At 44.5% G+C, this 14344-nt stretch overlaps 1 protein-coding gene across 3 annotated transcripts in view; it reads right to left on the bottom strand.

The window, feature by feature from the left end:
• STXBP5L (syntaxin binding protein 5L) overlaps nt 1–6720 on the bottom strand; it is a 68842-nt gene extending 62122 nt beyond the window's left edge. For all 3 annotated transcript variants that reach the window (XR_013834517.1, XM_079960233.1, XM_079960234.1), the window contains exon 1: nt 6216–6720. Coding sequence is in view for 2 of the 3 variants with exons in the window: in XM_079960233.1 (XP_079816359.1) it covers nt 6216–6395 (180 nt within the window). In the remaining variant the exon portion in view is untranslated. The remainder of the gene's footprint in view (nt 1–6215) is intronic.
• Nucleotides 6721–14344: the final 7624 nt, after the last annotated feature.

Below are 14344 nucleotides of genomic sequence, written 5' to 3'. Positions count from 1 at the left end.
CCCAGTGGAAGTGGAACACTGGAAACTTGCTCAGGAAGCGGCACTGCTGGGGCTAACAGATGGGGCTAATGAGGCACCCCTTCTGTCATCACCCACTCATTGAGTCAGATATGGGCACTAAAGCAAAGAAACATCATGTCTGAACCCCAAGACTGGCCAAGGTTACCAGGAGGAAGAGAGAGCCACAGAAGATGTATATCCCATGGTTGAACGAGAAGCTCAGTCTAAAAGAACAGAAGGGCAAAGAGATTGCATCTTTGGACTTGAGCAACTAGCCCTGATCAACTTGCCAACAGCAACTCCATGAAGTTCTGTCCCAGTAACCTTGGTCAACAGAGGTGCCAGAGAACTTCCAAGAGGTCTCCAGGCACCTTGGACTTCCAGGTTCTTCAAGTGTGAAGATACCCAACTAGGGATGGCAAAGCCTGATTGGAACAGCAAGGCCTGGCTCAGTATGTAACAGCTTAGCTGGGCTTTGATTTTTGTGGGAGTAAGTTGCCAGCTTTGGAGCTATCAAAGATCCTGCATCCAATGTGGTAATCTTCTCTCAGTTACCTCTGGCATTAATACCTCAAAGATCACCCCTTTCCCATATGAACCAACCCAGATCCAGTTATCATCATCATCTGAGGCCCTTCTCTGTGTGCCTCCTCCATGAGAGGTCTGGAGGGCAGCAACATGAAAATGGGTCTTTTCTGTGGTGGCTCCCCGTTTGTGGAATGCTCTCCCCAGGGAGACTTGCCTGGTGCCTTCATTACATATCTTTAGGCACCAGACAAAAATGTTCCCAGAAATATTCAGGAAAGAAAACATCTCCCCTCCCCCTTTTCAGTTTTGTCCAATAGAAAAGAATTGACATTTGGGAGAACAGATGGCACTGGAAATGAAGTTAGTGCTATGAACTCCATTTAATAATGATAATGATAATGATAATATATTTATACCCTGCCCATCTGGCTGTTTATCCAACTGCAAATCTGGCTCAAGTGGTATCATGCTGAAAATCCGATCCTTATGGCAGAGTGCAACCCATCCAGAACTGGTTGAATACTGCCATTTTATCTAGATGAAGCTTTACTTTATTAGCCTCCCTCTATCCCATTACTAACATCCATTGCTTTACTTGGCGTATACAAAAAGGGGAAAGAGAAATGGCCATCACCCATATTTTGGTGACACCTTGCCCCAAATCTTGAGTTGATTTCTCCCAGTGTTTTCACGTAAATATTAAAGGCATGTGAAACCCCATAGCATATGGTATGACGATGCACAGCAACTGCCTCCCAGCACTGCAGTCCAGAGCAAGAGTTTCCTCAGCATCACCTTCTTAATACTACCTGTAAGATAGGACTGGAACCAACCAAGTGCAGTGCCCCCGACTCCTATTCAGACAAGTGATACAGAAAATTACCATGGATGAAGGTACTGAAAGCTATTGAGAGGTCCAGGAGAGCCAACAGGGGTACATTTCTGCTGCATTAGTCCATAAAACTAGGAGCAGCATTTTCTCCTTCACGGTGCCATACAGAAATGTCACTACCAAGCCTCTTTGCAACTCTCAGAATGATCCACTCATTGTATGCCTAGCTCCAGTCTGGTCTGCATCAGCTGTGTAATAAGCCTTTTGTGACAGAATTTGAGAAAGCACAGAACTACAAGTTCAGTTTTCTGACCCTGATTCCAGGTCCTCAGTACGATTCTGGTTCAGTCATTTAATTCACTTTTGCAGGCTAATGCCAGTATCATAAGCTCCTTCTGTGTGTCAGAGCTGCTTAATGCAGAATGGGAATCTTCAACTCTGTGACTCAGCCCTGACAATTTTCCCAGGACAAACAAATAAATCTTAACTAGGAAAGGATGGCCGTCTCTTCTAGTAACTGCAGCTCCAGGGCTGGTGCAGCTGCTCTGGGCACTACAGGGGGAGGGAGCTGCCCTGAAGCATGAACCTTATGGGCCAGATCCTCCACGATGGCTCCAGAGTTTCCTTGTGATGACAAGCACCTTTGGAGCACCATGACCTGTTCCCCTATCAGAATTATTTGATGGTGACTTCACAGACACCTAAACCAGTGTTGGCAGCTCTTCCAGACATGTCCCATCCCTAAAGTCTACCCAGCAAAATTCAGCTGCAGGTGCACTGTGAGAGTCCCCATTACCAGAAAGGAACAATAAGTTGTTGGACCTTTAATGTTTTTAAGGACCCAAAATAACCCAATATGCTAGCGCAGTGTTTCCCAACCTTGGACCTCCAGCTGTTTTTGAACTACAATTCCCATCATCCCTGACCACTGGTCTTGCTAGCTAGGGATGATGGGAGTTGTAGTCCAAAAGCATCTGGAGGCCCAAGGTTGGGAAACACTGTGCTAGAGGATGGCCTTGGAATCACTGCAACTCAAAGCAAGCGTCCTCACATTTTTAAAGTTTTTGTGTGTTTCCTTAGCTTGTTTTTGCAATGGATGTGTAGGTGTTCCTGTAAACAATACACAAATTCAAAAATTTATGGCGTGTAACATGGCTTAATTTCTAAGTAAGAGGTATGAAGTCAATTTTGTCTGAAAACCATAAGGTAAAGGTCAAGGGACCCCTGACCATTAGGTCCAGTTGTGACCGACTCTGGGGTTGCGGCGCTCATCTCGCTTTACTGGCCGAGGGAGCCGGCGTACAGCTTCCGGGTCATGTGGCCAGCAGGACTAAGCCGCTTCTGGCGAACCAGAGCAGCGCACGGAAACACCGTTTACCTTCCCGACGGAGCGGTACCTATTTATCTACTTGCACTTTGACGTACTTTTGAACTGCTAGGTTGGCAGGAGCTGGGACCAAACAATGGGAGCTCACCCCGTCGCGGGGATTCAAACTGCCAACCTTCTGATCGGCAAGCCCTAGGCTCTGTGGTTTAACCCACAGCGCCACCCGCGTCCCTCTGAAAACCATACTTGGACCCTTTTATATGAAAGCTCTTCTCCTGTACATAGGTGCTTGTTTGCTTTTAGTGAGGAGACACATGTAACGTCACACTTTCTTAGATAAGTGCTGTACAAGTCCTGTAGTAAGGAAAACTGTGAGGTTTAAAACTGCAGTCCTACCAAGGGAGCCATTACTGAGAGCAGACAAAATATAATCATAAGCTTTGCAAAAGCAAATCAGAATGGATGTTCAATAAACAGGTTGTCTGGACGAGTCCAAAAACAACACAATAAAAAAATACAATACAACACACAGATTGATTTTCATTTTAAAATTTTACATTCCGCCTAGAGCTTGGACCCCTATGATAACCACAGTCTTGCTGTCATAACCATAGACTCACTAAAGTCTGGAATTGAGTTTTTCTTTTTTTGCACTCTCCCCTCTAATGGACTCTTAATAGAGGTTTGCCACAGCTTAGGAAAGTCTCCTCTTTTTTTACTTTCTTTTAGGGATTTACCCTGAAGGTAAAGATCCTTACATGTCCCTCCAACCCTGTATTTTGGACATAGCACAAGGAAGAAAAGCTCTCTCACCTTTCCATTTCATTCTCCATCTCTCATTAGCTTTCCACCTTCCACCTGCTCCACCCCTTCCAAAACCATGAAGGACGGTATACAAATTTAATAAAGAATAATGATAATGATAACAAAATTCACCACACAGCCTCTGTGGCTTAAATCTACTTCACTACTCATCCTTTTCCCCACACCCAGTCTTGCCTCTTGGACATTTATTAAGATCATCAAGGGTGTTGATAACTGTGGCAGCTGAGATCAACTCAGGAGGCTGTTTCAACTTCTTATATGCCAAGGCAGTCCCTACTCAAAGGGAAGGATGGGGCAGATAGCATATATGATAACACACAATTAAAAGTGGTTTGTTTGTATAGAGCCATTTGAGATTAAATGTATGTCCCAGCTCTGCAAAAGTTGGAGGCCATTGCTCCACTATATATTAGGGCACACTAACAAAATGTTGAAAATGCTTCCCCAATAACCCAAAACCAAAACAGGAACAAAATAAGGACAGCGTTTAGCAGGGACAGGTACTAAACTACACATCTTGTGGCAGGGATTGGAAGATATTGTTTTGGACAGCATCTTCTTTAGTACATATACATGCACTATCACTTAAGTCAAAATTATTACTACCTTTGAACTCAAGCTATCGCTGACGCTGTATCACAATGAATTAGAAGGACTGAGTCAGCCTCCCCACCTCACCCCAATAAGTCTTTTAGGGAAAATATATATTGAAAAACAAGAATTTGCAAAGTTAGCTTAGCTTATCTGTCTAGCTACTGTCTTACCTATTTGACATAAAAAAAACTTGTCTTGTAGATGATAATCAGCAGAATGTCCAGGTTTTCATAGGGAAGTTTTTAAGCATAAGAAGTGCTATTTTTCTAGAAAAAGAGGTGCCAGAACTCACCATGAGCTCCTCCCTTCTCTGATAACGGTAATGGTGGCTACCTGAGAGGTGCCAGAACTGAGTTCCAGTAAGTTCCGGCTGGAAAAATAAAACCCTGAGAATAGGGATGACAACATCTGCAAATCTGGTAATATGCCACAATTCATTTCTTCACTGAAGTCTTGGATGAGGGACTTAGGGAGGGGGGCAGGGAAAAGCTCACAAATTTACACCGATATGTTTACCAAAACACACCAATATGTTTACCAAAACACACCTGCTTTTCCCCATGGGGGTCCTCTCCTGCTCAAAAAGCAAAATTCACCAATGCAGACTACCTAATCTCTACTGATTTTGTGGCTTTGCAAGCAATGTGGGATGAAGTACCATTAAAGGGCCTCTGATCTCTTATGTAAGAATCATGTGAATTTGATATTAGGGAGCTGATTACTCTTTAGACACCTTTAGAAATGTGTGTGTCTTTGTCACTCAGTAAAGAAGGCCTGTACTGGTAATGCAATATAACTGTTGGATGTCTTCAGTTTCTTTTCCACATTAATGTAAAGTTCATGTGGGGAAAAATATTAGTTCTATTGAAGTAGCCAATTAAGCCAGCTTTTACCATGGTGCAATTAAGGGTAAACACTTAATTCAGTGCAGCTGACAAATCAATTGATCCAAAAGGGCCAAAACACCATTAATCATTGTTTCTGTAAGGCTAATTCAAATATCCCTAAAAACAAATGAAATAAGAGATACTTTTCTCTATGAGGCTAATGGCAATTCTAGATACTAAATCTGAAAAATATGATGAAGTGAGTACTTCATCTTTACCCTATTTCAAATGTTCACATTACTGAAATATCTAATGCACAACAAATGTGTTTGCATGGTTACATTTTGTACCCATTTACATGCTTTTGATACTGTGAAGAAAACCTCAGTTATAAAGAATTCAATTTTGTTCACTTAACAGTAACTAAAAAATCCTATATTGAAAAAGGACAATATATACATTTATTTTTCTAAACATGCTCATAAAGAACATCATTCCATTTTGCTTTCCCCATCTTACTACTAAATCTATGATTAACACAGAACAAAAAATAACTTCTCAACCTGTACCAAAAAAATTAAAATATTTGAATGCTGGATAACATTTTTTAAAAAATCAAATCTGCTTTCCCTTTTCAGATAAAATCCCCACATAATTCAGATTGCATGTCAGCAACTCAAACATGGATCCCAACTATTTTCCATTATTAAAGTTGCCAATTATAGGTGCTGGGTTTCTAATATTGACTTCATTATACAAGAAGCAAAACAACAGACAGAATACAAAGACACAATCTATAATTAATGTATCAGTAATACTCCTACAAAATGAAAAGGCCTGTACCCAAGATAATTTAAAAATGAAGCCTTCTAGATGATCCCTGCTTAAAATTAGGCCAAAAGTGAATATATTTCATACAGAATGTTCAGAGAATGCACCCAGTGTTCACAGAATTTTAAAATATGATAAATATGATAAACTAGTATTTGTGATGAGCACTTGTAAACACTTTTAAGTCATAGTTCAATCTGACTACAGCCAACAGTCATACAAAAGTATGATCTGCTATATATGTCTGAGACCAAGTCCTATAAGGACCCTTAATGATGCTGACAGGAAGAAAAAATAATTGGGATCCAACTTCTAATGTAACAGTAGTTAAAAAGTAAAAGATGTTGTTCCACTTCATCCTTTAGGCATTTTGACTTGGCTTTTAATGTTAATATACTGTAGCACTCCAGATTTTTTCTTGTGCTTAAAAAAACCCACACGCTGTTCTTACCTTGCTTAACTGAAAATAGTCTGAAGTGAGAGTCTCCTGGATTTCCTCTCTGGGAGTCCCTGCAGTTCCTCCTGAGTGCACAGAACCACTGCCAGGCCCAGGGCCACTGCTGCTGCTGCTGCTTCCACCCGGGGATGAAGTTAAACCATCCAAAACTTTGTGAAAATTAAATTTCTTCATTTTGAAGAAGAAGAAGAAAGTAACCTTAGAAAGGAGAAAGAACCGCTTGCCCTGGCGAGGATCACATTGAGCAACCCCAAAGTGGAAAGCAAAACGAAGTGCCTTTCAAATGTTTCCGTGATGCAGCAAAACGGTCTTTTGAATTTTATCAGTATGGTGTTTTACTGATGGAAGTATATAAAGACTCCATTTTATCAAAACTCTTAAAAAGGGCTGGGAGAGCAGAATCCCACCAATTCAGCAAACCCAACGTGAGGAATTCGGAAGAGGTGAATTATAGCTACTCACAGGAAGCCGTTTATAAAGAATCCACATTGTGTATAGGTGTGTGTGTGTGTATATATATATATATATATATATATATTAAAAAAGACTATCCATCAGAATTCAAGCCAGCATTCAAACTGCCCTAATGGCCTATGAACTCACTGACATCTTGCCATTCATCCCCTCTTGTGAAAAAAGATATTTCCATATTAATTGGTGCTCCAAAGCCCCAGGCCCCCTTCTGTAACAGATGGCTGGATCTGGACCTCGGCGTTTCTTTCTCTCCCGGCTGCGTATGTTTGAAAGACCAGATCCCGCCGCTGCTACCGCAGCTTGCCTGCCACCCACAGCACCTGCGGATCCTTCGCGATCTTCCCCGCCAACCTTCGCATTCGGGATCTTGCCGGGTGAGGAATCCACTGCCCTCAGCGGGCTGCTTCCGGGACCTCCGAGCAGCGGCTCTGGCGGGGCGGCATTTCTCCCTCCCGCCCGCGCAGCCGGGATGGGGATCTCTCTCTCCGGGATCTGGATGGGGATCTCTCTCTCGCTCGCCTCCTCAAGCCCGACCCGCGACGTCGGCTAGAGGCGAACGCGGCCGGCTCATCCCGACGTAGCCGCCCATAAGCATAATCATAATAAGAATAATGTCTGGCCTCTGGGGAATTGTGAGGGGAGCGAAAGCGTCCGAATGGCGGGAGAAGCGGGTCGCCGAGCGAGGAGAGGCCCGGGCGGGAACTACTTGTTGGCCGGCTGTCCCTCGAGGAGGTCTGGGGGGCCCCGGAACCCCGAGCAGGACTGAGGGGGAAGCGCGTCCCGCCCGCCCGCCCGCGAGCCCTCCGGCAGCCAAGACAGCGGCAAGGGCGGCTTGTGAGGCGGCGGCCCGGCCCTGACTCCTTCTCCGCCCGGCCCGGCCCGGCGCGCCGCGGCGGCTCCCGCTCCCTCCCGCCGCTCTCCGAGGTGCTGGAGCCCCAGGCGGCGGCGGCGGCGGCGGCGGGCTGGGCCTCGAGCTGGCCGGGAAGGGAGGGAGGGAGGGAGGGAGGGAGGGAGGGAGGGCGGAGCAATAGCGCCGAGAGGGAGCTGGGGCGGGCGGGGCGGGGCGGGGCGGAGGGAGGCCAAGGGCCCAATGAGAGCCCCCCTCGGGATCTTCTGATAGGCCAGAGAGCCAGGCCGGAAATTTGAGGCAGCCAATCGCAAGGCGGGGGAAAGCAACCCCAAACAAACCCGGAGCGCCGACCAATCCGGGGAGATCTGCGGAGGCGGCCAAGCGCTGCGGCGCCCGGAGGGAGGGAGGGAGGGAGGGAGGGAGGAGGCGGGGCGCGCGGGCGAGGGAGGGAGGGAGGGAGGCGCCCCAGAAAAGGAGGCGGCTTTGGGATTATTCGTTCATGAATTTATATACCGCCTGTTATGTACTGAGGTGAAGAGGATCCAGAATGCGGCAGTCTGATTGGTCCTGGAACAAGAGGATCCAGAATGCGGCAGTCTGATTGGTCCTGGAACAAGAGGATCCAGAATGCGGCAGTCTGATTGGTCCTGGAGCAAGAGGATCCAGAATGCGGCAGTCTGATTGGTCCTGAAGGAAGGTGAAGACAGGTGACCCCACCTAGGCCCAAAGTCACCCCCCCCCCAAAAGCAGGCTCAAAGCTTCTCAAAGCTTTTCAAAATCATTTTCTCAGCAGCTAAGCATCAGAAACATTCCGCTCAGCTGTAACAAAGGTAGAGAACAGTCCATTGTTTCTCAGGCCTTTCTGATGCCTTCTGGCCTTGCTAAAGAACCATATTGCAACTTGCTTTCTGTCCGGGAACCATGCCAGAACAAGAGATGGAAACATATCTGAACACTCTGAAACCCCTTTCCTGGGAAGGGTGCCAAGAGTCCCAAGACAGCTTTCTGTTCATGGTCAGAGGAACTCAGGGGGCAGGACTCTGGAAGAAGGAGGAGGGATCTGGAAGGGGTATATATGCTTGTGCACAGGACTGTGAACTTTGTGCATGCTTTTGTGAACTATCACACTTGCTCCTTCTACCAGTTCATGGATGGTAGAAATAAAAGCCTTTTCTCCGAAACTATTCCTTGAGTGTCTGTTGACTCCCACTTTTCTTTCCCAGGCGCAATATTTTCCCCACCCGAGGGCAAAGCCTCATAAGGCTACAGTCCTAGATTAATAGGATCCAAAATGCAGCAGTCTGATTGGTCCTCGATCAATAGGATCCAGAATGCAGCAGTCTGATTGGTCCTAGAACAATGCAGCAGTATGATTGGTCCTCAGGAGCCACCCAATCCAGCTCCAGGTGCAGCTTTTCTGGACTCCCAGATTTGGTGGTGGTGCTGTTACCATCATATACGATGCACTTTCTGAGTATTCATATAATTGTAGAGTTGGAAGGGATCCTGAGGGTCGTCTAGTCCAACCCCCTGCAATGCAGAAATCTTTTGCCCAATGTGGGGCTCAAACAAACTACCCTGAGATGAGGAGAGTTTGATGCTCTACCCATTAAGATTGCCATTATCGCCATATTGCAGTTGGTGGCTTGCCTTAGAATGCCTAATGATTTGATTATTTCCAATGGGTGTTTGCAAACACGCCTGTCACATTCACACTTCACTTTTTTAGGTATACAACTTAGTAATGCAGTAGAAAAGTGAGTAATACGAAATAGAAAAGTGGAATGGGCCCCTGGTATTGGAGATACTGAGGTCTATTTATCTTACATCTGCTGGATCAACGCTATCCTAGCTGCTCTCAAAGGAATTCTTAGGGAAATACTTGTTTTGCTTATTTCTCAGCAGTGCTTCTTGCATATTTTCTTCTTTGGCAATTGCTTGTAGCCAAGTAAGATTACCTTCCACGAATATGGTTCCATGTACATGCAAGCTGCAAGCCCCACATGCAAAGGAACGAACACAAACTCACTTTAAGCTCTTGGCAAAAGATTCCCACGTTGTATGGTGTTGGACTAGATGACTAGAACTGGTCCCTTCCAGGTCTATGATTCTGTGATTGTTCCTTTGCAGCCAGATCCTTATCTGTCCCACATGAATCTGGCTTTTAGTGTTGAGGCACCTACACTTTTGAATTCTCTCTCTTTGGTGCCTACTCAAGATCCTCTTCCAATAAGCCTTTTAAGTTAAGATCTGCATCTGTACTGGAATTATTTTTAAGACGTTAAGTCTCTTGTTTGATGCTCTGTGCTCCTTTCGGAAGAAGGGCTGAATATAAATTGATTAAATAATCAAAATAAATATTATGTCAGCAGTATGAAGCAGGTGGGTATTTTCTGGTGGGCGGGACGGCTGGGCCAAATTGGGACCTATCTTAATTGGTTTCCCATCCCTGCTGTGAAGAAAATCCTCTAATTCAAGCCTACTTCCTGGGCCTCCTTCAAGAAATGCCAGTTGAGTCTTCTGCATAAATAAAACTCTGAAAATCAGTCTAGCTAATTAAACAATTTGTCCTGGTCTTAAAAACCTATGAAAATTCTATGAACAGCTTGAAGCTGTGGGTGAGGCATTTGCCTACTGCTTCCATTCTCATTTTTCAAGACCACTTCTGTGCTTTGCATTTGCCAATCCTCCCTGCTCAGAGCCTGCTACATTAGTTTAAATAGAAAAAGGAGATAGGTGTTTCCCCCCTTCTCATTATCCATCTTAAATAATTAAGTGCCTGCACAGATGTGCAGAGAACTGTTTGAGTTTTTCATCCTAATTTATTTGCTGGAATCTAGCCCCTGCCTCACATATTCTTTGCTGTTATCAGGATAATTGCTTTGCATCAAGAAAGCAACAAAAAAGGGGGAATGGAAAGCCAAATATAGAGGCAAATCTAAAGTTTCATAACAGCATTTTGAATAATGCTGCAGTTGCGACACACTTATATACCAAGAAAGCCCCTGTTACAAAATTAGGCCACAGCATTTTCCCTAAAGTTGATTAAAAATGCTCTAAGATAGTCTTTTTCAAGCAGTAATAAAACCTTAGAGTTTCCTACAAAACAGGACAGACTCTTCACACTTTCAAGCTGCTGGGTGTGTTTGCCATCGCTTCACTACAAGCTCTACGAATAAAACTATTTCTCCATGCACCAGACACAATGCTTAGCTTTCCCTCATCACAAAGCCTTCTACCTTTAATGTTTCAAGTCTCCTTCATGCCCACAGACTGGAATCCCTCTTTGCAGTGGTCTGCCACAAGCCAATTGGAAATCTCTCCTAGTTCTCACTTTTCACTTCCACTTTTGGTTGTTGAACAAGTTCTCCCAGCCCAGATGTTGAAAATGCCATTCTCCAAGTGTCAAGACTTACTCCTAGAGGTGTGCCAAGCCTACATGTCCATACCGGATAAGAAAATCCACCTCAACCCCCTCCCCTGATTCCAGTGAGTCCACAAAGAAAGAGGGGATTATTGAAAAATTGCAATTTACTGAACATCATGAGTGATCTATGTTCCTTCTACACAAATTTGAGAACCCTCTTCAAGATTCCCTAGCTCAGGTTCCTTAGCAAACAATTTTTATGCCACCTATTCTATGCCCACTCTCCTGGAGAATCAGCTCTTTGACTATTGGGCTGCCAAGTGAGTTGGAACTCAGTGCCAAAACAAATTTCCACCTTCCCCTTGGGCTCCGAAGAATACCTAATTCTTCAAATGAAACCATGCAAAATACAGTGGTACCTTGGTTCTCAAACGCCTTGGTACTCAAACAACTTGGAACCCAAACACTGCAAACCCGGAAGTGTTCCGGTTTGTGAACGTTTTCGGAAGCCCAACGCACTCCGTTTTTAGTGTTATGCTTCCGTGTTGAGTGCCACACTTCTGTTTTCAGTGTTATGCTGAGGTCTGTCTGTTTTTGCTATTTGTGTTTTGGTTTTTGCGGCTTTTTTATTCTGTTTTTGTGAGTCTGTGGAACCCAGTTCAGCTACTGATTGTGTGACTGCAGTACATTGTTTATTGCTTTCATTTTATGGATCACTGGTCTCGTTAGATAGTAAAATTCATGTTAAATTGCTGTTTTAGGGGTTGTTTTTAAAAGTCTGGAATGGATTAATCCATTTTGCATTACTTTCTATGGGCTCATTGGCTCCCGAACGCCACAAACCCGGAAGTAAGTGTTCTGGTTTGTGAACGTTTTTTGGAAGTCAAACATCCAACGCGGCTTCCGCTTGAGTGCAGGAAGCTCCTGCAGCCAAGCGGAAGTAGGGCCTTGTTTTCTGAATGTTTCAGAAGACTGTTTGTCTTCTGGACTGTTCAGAAGACTGTTTGACTTCCAGAATGGATTACTTTTGAGAACCAAGGCACCACTGTAGTAACATTTCAGATGGCAAAGTGGGGCAGAAATGTTCAGGAAAACCTACGAAAGATAGGGTGGGCCTGTCAGGAACTCGGCCTACACTCGAGTAGGCATGACCCAAGGGCATGACCACCCAGGAGGACTCCCCTGCTCAGCGCCTGAGGGCCCCAGTCCTGCCACTCACCACCTGGCCAGGGCGGGGCCTGATGGGCTCTAGAAAGGACTGCTGTCGCTGCTGCTGCTGGGCAGAGAGGGCTCCGTTTTGTTTTTGTTTAAATTGCTGTTATTTTTTACCTATGTCATTTTAAACTGTGCTAGTTATGCTGTATTCTTAGTTTTAGATTTTGATTTATGTGGAAGTTGTTTCCCATTTGGTTGTGTATTTTTTTTATGTGGTTTATTTATTGTTTAAAAGGGACGTGGGTGGCACTGTGGGTTAAACCACAGAGCCTAGGACTTGCCGATCAGAAGGTCAGCGGTTCGAATCCCCGCGACGGGGTGAGCTCCCATTGCTCGGTCCCTGCTCCTGCCAACCTAGCAGTTCGAAAGCACCTCAAAGTGCAAGTAGATAAATAGGTACCGCTCCGTCTGGAAGGTAAACGGCGTTTCCGTGCGCTGCTCTGACTCGCCAGAAGCAGCTTAGTCCTGCTGGCCACATGACCCGGAAACTGCACGCCGGCTCCCTTGGCCAATAAAGCGAGATAAGCGCCGCAACCCCAGAGTCGGCCACGATTGGACCTAATGGTCAGGGGTCCCTTTACCTTTACCTATTTATTGTTTATGACTTTTGTAATTATGTAAATCTTGTTATGCTGTAAGCTGCCTTGAGCATTGTTTTTTAAACTGTAGAATGGCAGCATACAAATAAAAATGATGATGATGAGAGCTTTAAGCTTAACGATGAGGAGTTTGTGCTGCTATTATACTCCATTACCTTACTCAAGTAGTGAGGAGGGGGCGGCAAAGAGAACCTTGAGTACAGCAGCACCTGCATGTTAGCATCTGTTATATATTGCCACAATCCTGAGGGTAACCTCCCTGCCACTCCACCCAACAATAGCCTATTGTACGAATGCTACAGCAAACTTGGTAGCAGTGCACAGATTGCTGTCACCGCGTGAAGGCAACACGATGAAGCCTATCCAAGAGCAGCATGAATCATATTTCAGAAAGCAAAACATATGTGTGTGGGGGCTTGGTTCCTGAGAAGAGATTTTTAAAACAGGGCAGAAGAACTTGACATTTCCAGACAAAATAGCTTCCTGTGTTATAGAACTAGATTTCCGAGAACCAGCGAAGCATTTTTTTCTCTTAGTCTCCTTGAAACCCAGCTCAGACATATTCAAGGAAGTCTGACTGCTGGAAACATTTTAATTATTCATTTTTAGATGATAACTTACCCTGCCTGGGCCTTTGGGACACCAGACGCCCAAAAGAAATTAGTTAAAATTAGAATGTCAAGACTCATAAATGCAACCAGTCTGTAACAACTTGCTTCAATTATCTGCAGTATTAGTCTGCAATTCTATGTGCACTATATGTTGGGAGTGAACCCAATTATCTCTCAGTAAACATCTATAGGCTCTTAGGTTATGACCCAGGCACACAAACGTGAGAGTAAATCCCACTGGACATGCAGGTTAAAAGAACTGTAACAAACTACCGTACCTCCCTAAGGAAGGCAGGACCATTCTGAAAACTCTTCTTGGATGGAATTTCATAGTACTGAGTGTCCTATAGTCCAATCTAAGACAGCATTGGAAATGTGGAGGAATAAAGGCAGTTGGAAATAATATTTGTTTCTTCATGGATCCACATACCAAAGACATTCCTTGTCTAAAACATCCTTGAGACACAGATAGTTTTACCATTCAAAGAGCTTCACAATCTACTTCTTACTTCATACAACAATTATGCTTCAGATCTCATCTGTAATGCAAGAGTTTTAATGCAGTTGCAATGCTAAACCATGGTTTGGTGATCCCTTGGGCTTTTGCACGTCGTCATCCTCTCCTCACCTGGGGTAGAGGTGGGGTAGACAAGCTATTGTTTCCAATTGCCAGGCCATGGCACCATTAAATAAATAAAACCCCGCCCATCTGGGTGGATTTCCCCACTGCACTGCAAATGAGCCAGCCAGCAGCAACGAGGCCCAAGTTACCTAGCAAGTCTACATGCAACATGGTATTAGAATCCAAAGCCTACTATGATTGACTGACTTTGTCTTATACTGGCAAAACAAGGTGTTTTATCTAGCAAAGGAATAAGAAAGGCAGACTGTGACATTGTGTAGGAACACCTACAAGAGAGCCAAGAACTCTTCAACAAGTATTATCCCATTAAGATAAAAAAGAAAAAAGCAAGCTGCTCTGATTTGTTTATTAATCAATGAAAAGC

The sequence above is a fragment of the Podarcis cretensis genome (genome assembly GCF_951804945.1).
Source record: "Podarcis cretensis genome assembly, chromosome: 17".
NCBI lineage: Eukaryota > Metazoa > Chordata > Lepidosauria > Squamata > Lacertidae > Podarcis > Podarcis cretensis.
Note: the sequence above shows the minus strand (reverse complement) of the source record. Positions and strands in the feature narration are given on the sequence as shown.